At 63.6% G+C, this 8,520-nt stretch overlaps 1 protein-coding gene across 2 annotated transcripts; it reads right to left on the minus strand.

Annotated features, from left to right (window-relative positions):
• Positions 1–2,105: 2,105 nt before the first annotated feature.
• On the minus strand, positions 2,106–5,579 carry BARHL2 (BarH like homeobox 2). 2 transcript variants are annotated; one of them, XM_080406514.1, is made up of 4 exons: positions 4,953–5,579; positions 4,568–4,757; positions 3,041–3,266; positions 2,106–2,540 (listed from the first exon to the last, which is right to left on the minus strand). In XM_080406514.1, exons 1-4 carry the CDS (start codon positions 5,145–5,147, stop codon positions 2,228–2,230), a joined length of 924 nt encoding a protein of 307 aa, XP_080262640.1. In that variant the 5' UTR covers positions 5,148–5,579; the 3' UTR covers positions 2,106–2,227. The 2 variants fall into 2 exon arrangements, with proteins under 2 accessions (XP_080262640.1, XP_080262639.1); XM_080406513.1 differs by having other exon boundaries at positions 4,568–5,579.
• Between the last annotated feature and the right edge of the window lie 2,941 nt (positions 5,580–8,520).

The following is an 8,520-nucleotide window of genomic DNA, read 5'->3' on the forward strand; positions in this document are numbered from 1 at the left end:
CACCGTCCGACTCCACTCCGGCATCCCCCAGCCTGGCCGCACTCCCCTGACTGCCGCGGTTCCCGAAGCACCGGGAGCCCCCAGCCCCTGCCTGGACGGGGACCCCGCGGTTCCGGGCCGGCCCTGCTCGGAAGGGGGGAGTTTAGGGGGACACATCGATTTTGCATGAACTTTCCTTCCTTATTGTCTCTACTTTCCAGCGAGTTTGTGCGGTCAAAACCGAGCCTCGATTTAGCCACCGAGAACAACGAGCTGGGACCAGCCTTTCCAGCCGGATCGCCTCCTTTCGGGAGAAAACAGCCCAGGATTCATTGTTTAGACTCAGGAAAGGGCTCTAACCGAGCCCAAATTTCCTACCTCCTTCCCCAGCCCGGATAGGATGCGTTTCCCAGGAAAACCTCGGTGGCGAGGGCTGCTCTGGCCACTCGGGACCCCGCTCCCGCGCCATTCCTGGCGGGCGTAATTTGGGGGGCCACGGCGGAGGCGCGGGGGAACAGTCAGCGGCCGCCGCAGCACGGGCAGAAAACGAGGTGGGCGTTCCCGACCCGCTCCCCTTTTGTTAGATCAAGGCAGAGGTCAATATGGTTTTAACGCGAATTTATTAGCAGAGAAATCAGCAAGCCGCTCACTAATTAGCAAAGCCCAAATAAACGTGCCCGGAGGCTTCTCTTTTTCTTTTTTCGTTGTGATTTTTTTTTTTTCTTTTTTCCTTCTATCTCAAAAGAAAGGGAGCCCAGGAGAAAAAATAGAGGGGGGGGGGGGAGGGGAAGAACGCCAAACCCTCAGAGGAGAGATAATATTGGACTTTATGAATGTTTTATAGGTAATTGCTGTATAACTTTCTAATTTCGCAGGGGGGTGTTCATCTCTAAAGGCTGGGGACAGAGCCGTCCCCGGAGCTCGGTGGAGGGTCACAGCCCCCAGACCCGACCCGCGCCCCCTCTGCCCCCGCGGGACCCGGCGGCCGGGCGGCCCGGGCAGGCGTGGAGCAATGCGGCGCTCGGGGGGGCGGGGAGCTGCCTTCCGGGGGAAGGGGGGGCGGCAACAAAGATCAAAGGCCCGCGGGGCCGGGGGCTCCGTGCCGGCCGGGACGCCCCTGCCCTCCCTGCCTGTTTCCCCTCGTTACTCACCCCGACCACCGGCGCTCGTTGCCTGTCCCAGCTCGGCGCGGAGACAGCTGCCGGCCGGGGGCCGCGGCCCCGCCGCGCCTAGCCCCAGGGGCTGGAGCCGGGCCGGGCCGCCCGCCGCGCCGCAGCCTTCCCGGAACCCGCCACTACCCTGCCCAGGTGCTTAAAATAACGACGAGGGGCACGGCACCTGCGCGGGGATTTGCTTTTCCTTTACAATACAGATAGGGAAAAGAAGCACCGGATATGAAACAACGAGCCTAAAATTAAAAATAATTTTTAAAAAAGTGGCATTTGCCTTTTCTACTCCGAATTTCTTGCGCTCTCGTCACGGGGAAAATTAGCTACCTTGAATTTCCACGTTTGTTAAAAAAAGATAAAGTTTATTTTTTTGTTTTTGGTTTTTTCCCTGTAATTTTCCAGTCACAAAAAAATCTATATTTTGTCATCTAAGCATTTATTTTACTGAATCCAAAAAGACATGAAAAGGGAGAGGGGAGAATCACGTTCGTTCGTTTTAAACTAACGTATAGAAGTGAATTTTTTCCTCCTTTTTTTAGACGACATATAATAAATATGATATAGCACTCAGCACTCGGTCTGTACAATTCTGTTCGCATTAGGGAGCATGCCACTTTTCAATAAGAAAAAAAAAAAAGGTCATGAGAAAAATCAGTGCAAAGTTCTCCGTTCCCCCGGTCTTCTCCGGCGGGCGGGGGTCGAGGCGCTCTCATTCCCTCCGTCCTCCGCAGCCGTTAGTCTCTCCGGCGGGCTCAGGCTCCCTCTCCCTCTCCTCCTCCTCCTCCCCCTCCGTCCCTCTCTCTCTCCGAGCTCCAAGTCCTGCCTCGCAGGAGCCGAGGTCGGCGGGTCGCCCCGCGGCTCTGCCCGCCTTCCCCCGCGTGTGGTCGTTTCACTTACGGGCTCGGCTCTGGGTTCACGGTTCAAGAGTCCCTGCTCTGACTGATCGCCTCCCTCGGTGGCCGGTGGCTGCCTGCAGAAGCTCCTGCCCCTCGGCTTCCCCTCGCTTCCTCCTCTGCGGTGCTGGGGCTTGTTTGGGGACGGGGAGGGGAAGGGCTCGTTGCGGGGACCGCGGTTCCGCTTCACCGGGGGTGCGGGGTGCCGGGCATGGGGTTGGCCAGGGGGTTGAGAGCCGGCTGCCCGCCGGGCCCCAGCCCGTGAATCAGCACCCGCGGCACCAGCGGCCGCTGGAGCTGGGGGTGCGGCGCGGGGGGAGTCCGGTACATGCTGCTGTACATGGCCGCGGCCGCCGCGGCCGCCGTCGTGCTGTCCATGCTGCCCAGCAGGCTGGGGTGGTAGAAATAGGGTGAGGGGAACATCCTCTGCAGGGCCGAGTAGTTCCCGGCCTCGGCCAGCAGCTCCAGGCCCACCGCCGTCTGCCGCTTCCACTTCGTCCTGCCGGGAGGGGGAACAAGAGGTGGCTGCAGGGCGGGCGCCGCGACGGGGCGCCCGGCCCGGTTCCGCGGGAGTCCGCGGCCGACGAGCCCACTCCCCTCCCTCTGCACGGCCCCGCACCACCGGGGCCCCGGCGGGGCGCTCCGGCCCTGCGGGCCCGCACACGGCGCGACCCCCCCGGCCGCGCCCGGCTCCCCCCGCACCCCCCGACACACGCACGCGGCGACTCCGGCCAAATTAATAACCACGGCACACGGTTAGATCGCAGCGCGCTGACACTAATGGTTTGCGACAGAATTAGGGTGGCTGCAACCGTATGTAATGAGACAGAAAATTACGGCAGCGGTGACAGGGGCCGGACCCCCCAGCCCGCCGCCGGGGAAGGCGCGGGGCAGCCGCCAGGCGCTCCCCGCATCGCCCCGCGCTCCGGCGGGCAGGAGCACGACGGCGCCCGCCCGCCCCTCCCTCGACCCCCGGGGAACCGCCGGGGCCCGCCTTACCTCCGGTTCTGGTACCAGGTTTTCACCTGCGTGTCGGTGAGGTTGAGGGCGGCGGCCAGGTCCATGCGGTCCTGCACGCTCAGGTACTTCTGCCGCTCGAAGCTGCGCTCCAGCTGGTTGAGCTGGTGGTCGGAGAAGGCGGTCCGCGCCTTCCGCGGCTTCTTGGCCCGCACCGGCGGGCTGTCCCGGCTGCTGCTGATCTCCCGGTCGCCCTCCTCCTTTGTCCCTGCGAGGGAGCCGAGGCGCGGTGAGGGCCGGCGGGGACACCGGCTCGGCCCCCGCCCCGGTTACCGGGCCCCACCGCCCCCTTCCCAGGGGTTCCTCCGGGGGAACGGTCAAATACGGCGGGAGGCGGCGGCGGCGAGCCCGTCCGGAGGACGGCGGACTTTCCTCTCTCCGCTAGCCAACTACAGGGCTTTCGTTATTTTCTCGTCCTCTCCCCCCGGCCCGAAATGCCGGGAAATCGATATGTCAGCCCGGCTCCGCTCGGGCCCGGGTTTGTGGCGCTCCTTGATCTTCCCCGCAGGAAGAACAATAATCTCCCTAATTGACCCACTGGGGAGGTTGGTGCACACAAAAATGGCCAGACCAGACTGTACATCTGGTTTGGGCACTCTTATGCTAATGCTAAAAGCGCAAAATGAGCGGCACACCCGGGCGTCTCGCTGCTCTCCATCCTGGCAAAAATATCTCAATGGGGCAAAATTAGAAAAATGTGTCCTGCCGGCCCTCGGCTGAGCCGGGCTACCCGCGAGGGAGGGCAGCTCCGCCGGCACCGCAGGGAAAACAGCCCCTCTCCCTGCCTCGCTTCTGCTCACTCGGTCCCTTCCTTCCCTTGCCTTTCCCCACGCACACATCGCTATTTTCATTTACGAACCCCGCACGGCGGGGTCTTCCCCAGCAGCACGAAATATGCAATTTAAAAAAGAATAAAAGATGAAGAAATAAACCTCCCTATCCCGGCACGGGGAAAACCCGGGTGTTTTGCAAAACGCACAAAGCCCTTCAACCCTCCGCTGCCTATCGCGGGCCGATTGTTTTTGTTATTATTTTATTTTTAATTAAAAGTTTTTTCGTTTATTTGGTATTGACTGTTCGGAAAGTGGGGTATTTTTTTCTTTATTTTTATTTTAGATCGAATGAGCAAAAATAAAAAGGCTGAAGGCAGCAAGTGCAGCTGAGCCGCCGATTCTTAGAAAGCCGGAGAATCATTTATGCGCATTTGCATTAAAAATAAATACATTCCGGTTTCCAACGCGATCCCATCGGTCCGGCTTTTTCCTTAGAAACAGGGAAGTTAAATAAAAAAGAGACGGAAAGGCAGAGAGAGAGAGAAAAAAAAAATCATTTCCTACCGATCTTAAACCGGCGGCAGCGAGCAGCAGCCATCGGCTGCGCCAGCCGGTGCAGCGGGCGCTCCCGCCGCTCCTTTCCCCCCGATTTTCGTTTCACCGACGCGGCCGAGCGCAGCGGCCCCGGTTTTAGCGGCGGCCGAGGAGGTGCGGGGCCGTGCCTGGCCGTACTCACCGTGGCATTTGATGTCGCCCTGCGTGTCGTCGCGCTTGTCGAGCTTGGCTTTGCCGTCCTCCTGCTCGAGTTTGGGCCTGAAGCTCTCCGGAGCCCCGCTGCCCTCCTGCTTGGGGGTGTGATGGGGAGAGGGGACGCTGGTACTGTAAGGTGCACACGCCGCCAGCGGTTTGCTGTCGCCCAAAATGTCCTTAATTAAAAAAGAAGAGGTGGAAGTCCTGGGGCCGGAGCTGGCCGAGCCGAGCTGGGGCGGCGGCGGCTGTGGGGGCGACGGCTGCAAACTCGGCGGCGGCGGCGGCGGGTGCGGGCCGAGGTGGAGGTGGTGTGGCGGCGGCGGGAGGCTCTCCGCCACCCCCAGGTGCGGCTCGGGGTGCTCCATGCTCACCGAGATGGGCGACGAGGGCGCCGTCCCCACCGTGTCGATCTCCGAGCAGGGGGACGGCGTGGCCTGGCTCCTAAAATCCGCCGGCCGGCCGTCGCCGTGGGGGCGAAAGTCTCCGTTCATGACTCCGGGGCTGCCGGTGCTGCCGCCCGACAGGATCGTGTCTATCCCGAAGCTGGACGCGCTCGGCCCCTCCATGGCGGACCGCTTAGCGCCGCGCCCGCATCCCCGCGAGCGGCCGCGGGGGTCGCACCGGGGGTGGAGGGGAAGGGAGGGAGGGGGGGAAGCGGGTTACCCCGACCCGCGCACCGGCGGCGCGGGCGGCACTAACGCGGGGCCCCCGCCGAGCGCCACATCGCCGCCGGGCCGGTTCGCCGCTACCCAACTTTGTTGCGGGAAGTTGCGGGCGCGGAGCGGGGCGGACACCGGCCACTGCGGCGCGCCCGCCCGTGCCCACCGAGCTCCTCTCGGCGGCGGCGACTCCCCCCGTGACGTCAGGGCCGCCACGTCCCCCACGCCGTTTATTATAAACCCGGGCTTTTGCCGCCGCCGCTGCCCGCCCCCATTGGCGGGCGGCCTAGCGGGGGCTGACGCAGCGCGGGCGGTAGCCAATCGGCGGTGGCGGCGGCGGGGACGGGCGCGGGAGGGAGGGGGGGCGCCGCGCCCCCCCCCCCCCCCTCCCGCGCCCGTCCCCGCCGCCGCCACCGCCCCGTCGGGCCCCAGTGCCCCGGCCGCCGGATCGGACCCCCCGGAGACCATCATCCGGTGTTCCCGGGACGGTTTCCTGGTTGAATGTCAAAGTAATGGGAAATGCCAGTGACAATACGTCGTATTAATTCTGATGAAGTGGCGTGTCAACCTAATTAGCAGAGTAATTATAAAGGTGGTAATGAATGATTTGGAGTTCTCCGAGTTACGTCTTAGGACGAATTGCCGTTTTCAGGCCCCTGTGAAGCCCACACCAACGCCTCCCCTCGTGGCCTCCAGCAGCCCTGGGACCCGACCAGTCCCGAAACCAGCCCCAGCCCTCGGGGGCGCTGCGGTCGGGGCAGAGCAGTGGGGCAGGACTGGGGCAGGATGACCTCAAGGGAGATTTTTCAGGTGGTGGCGTTCAGCGACGAATTAGGTGATGCCACAGGTGTGGCACCCACCCCCACCCACCCCCCGTCCCCCACACAACGGCTTGCCTCGGTGGTTGGAGCCCGAGGAGCGGGACAGCCCCCGGCCGCGGCGCTGTGCGGGTGCGCCCCCACCCCGTTTCCTACAGCGGTTCCTTTCCTGGGAAGCCGTCCCGCTCAAAGCTCCGGAGGGGCACGGAGGGCGCATGGGGGGCACAGGGGGCGCGGGGGGCCGCGGCGAGCCGGCAACTCGCTGCAGGCGGTTGAGTCCGACGTGAGACGCCGCAGCCCTGGCGCAGCGGTGCGGGATGAGGGGCCGCGCCCCGACAGGAGAGGTGCCGATGCGGAGAGCGCCGTGGGCTTCGGCTCCGCTTCCGACGGCTTGGGGCAGGTCTTCCCTTGTGAGGGGATCCGAGGAGCTTCTGGGTCCTCGCTGCCAAAAATCGCCAGGCCTTCCCTGGGATTCGCCGGTGACCGGTGTCACAGCCGAAGCACACCGGCCCACGCCGGTCGCCGCCGCGGGGCAGGGCACGGCCCCACTCCCGCATTTCTGAAGAAGTTTTTTCGACGCCAGGAAATCCTGCCCGGGCAGCGCGCTGCTACCAAGCATCCCCCGCTCCGCCCCGACGGCCCCGCATCGTCGCCCGCTGCCCCACGGGCAGCCGGGGGACAGCCGAGCATACGGTTTGCCCCGGGGGTTGAGGCGGTAGTGCTGCGGCCGGAGACCGGTGAGGGACCGGAGGTGGCGGGCCCCGAGGAGGTGCAGGGCCTCCCGTGTCCGCTGGGCGGCGGTGGCGGCCGACCCCGTTGTCCCCGACGGGCGCCCGCCATGGACGGGACCGCAGGCAGAACGGCCGCTGCGCTCCGAGCAGGGCTGGCGGGACGGCGGGGTGACCTCCTGCCAGCACGTCCCTACAGGTCGGGTCGTTTGAAGGAACAAGATGAGGAAAAGGGAACAAAAGAAGAAAAAGGGGGAAACCTGAGGAGCAAAATGAAAGATCGGGAGAAAGGGAAAAATACTTAAATATCTGCAAATGCGCAAGCAGATTTCCTGCAGCAGGGAAGCAGCCCGTGGTGGCCGTATTTATCCTGCCACCTTGGTTTGCCATTTACCAAAAGTATGTCCTAATTATCCCTAGGGTAATGCGGGATCTGCGGTAATATGTTACACTAGCATAATACTTTAACTCACAATACACTTCCCCGTCTCAGAATCGGGATTTAGGGCTTGAAGTCATGTTCCTGAAGAATGAACACCTTTCATTTCCTTCCTCCTATTTTTTAATCCTGGATTCCATTGATCAGAAACATTCTGGGGGGCCGCGGCGGCGAAGCCCGCCCGGGGCAGCCGCTCCACTCCCCGACGGGCCCCGCCGCAGCCTTGGCCTGTCCCGCTCCTCCGGCTGCACCGCGGGCGGGTGCGGATTCCCAGAGGCCAGATCAGCCCGACGCGGGGGCACCGCACGCAAAAGGCCTTCCACCTCCCACTGGCGCCCTACGCGGGCGCGGAGGGCAGCAGGACTCCCCTCGCACTTGTTGAAGCTGGGGATGAATGCGGGACAGATACAGCCCCGTGTCCCCACAGCCCCTGGCTGGGTGACCCCCCCCTTTCCCATCTCATCCCACTCGTCTGACTGCGGGCAAAGTCACGGAGCTTACCACCACCACCGTCCCCCCAATAAATCGGCTATAGTTGAATCAAAGCGATGAGCGAAGGTGCCACTGAGAGGAGTCGGACGAGGGCCCGCTAGTTAATTAACAGGCAGCTAATTAGAGCGGCACTTTGAGCGCTAATCAATGACCCGATGGAGGCTGGGGGCAGCGAGCCGCAGGGACAGGGTATCATGTGCCGGGCCGGGGAGCGCCCGCGCACCAGCCAGTCCCTGCTCGGGGGGGCGGCCCCGGCCGAGGCACCACAGGCTGGCCCCGGGGTCCGGCCGGAGGGGTCCGGCCCCGAGGAGCTGGGAAGGGGCTGGTGCGGAGCTGCAGCCGCCTCCTCGGCCCCGACGGGAAGCCCCCACCCCAGCGAGGGGCACCCCGAAGAGCGGGGTGCGGGGGTCCCTCCGCAAAGCAGCTGGAGGCTGGCAGGGCGCAGCGTCCCGGCCCGGGATGGGTTTCTCCCCACTGGGATTTTGGTGCGCAGTCGTGTTGGCTCAGTGGCTGCCTCGTAGCTCGGAGGGAGAGGGGGGCTGAGGGGGCCGGGAGGGGCTGAGCCCGTTGTACTGTGAAATTTAACAGTCTGAACATCCCTTTATTAAAAGCTGCTGCTTGACATTTACACTGTGCCAACAGACTCGCCGTCTAATCCAGGCGAAAATATATTGTACCTTGGAGTAATTGGGGCCGTTGCAAGAGACGCTACAGAACGTTTCCCAGCGGGAACAAAACGGCACGGAGCTGCGGGGAGCCAGGCGCGGAGCGAGCGCAGCCGCGGCCCGCCCGAACCCGGCCAG

The sequence above is a fragment of the Falco punctatus genome (assembly GCF_963210335.1).
Source record: "Falco punctatus genome assembly, chromosome: 11".
NCBI classification, from domain to species: domain Eukaryota; kingdom Metazoa; phylum Chordata; class Aves; order Falconiformes; family Falconidae; genus Falco; species Falco punctatus.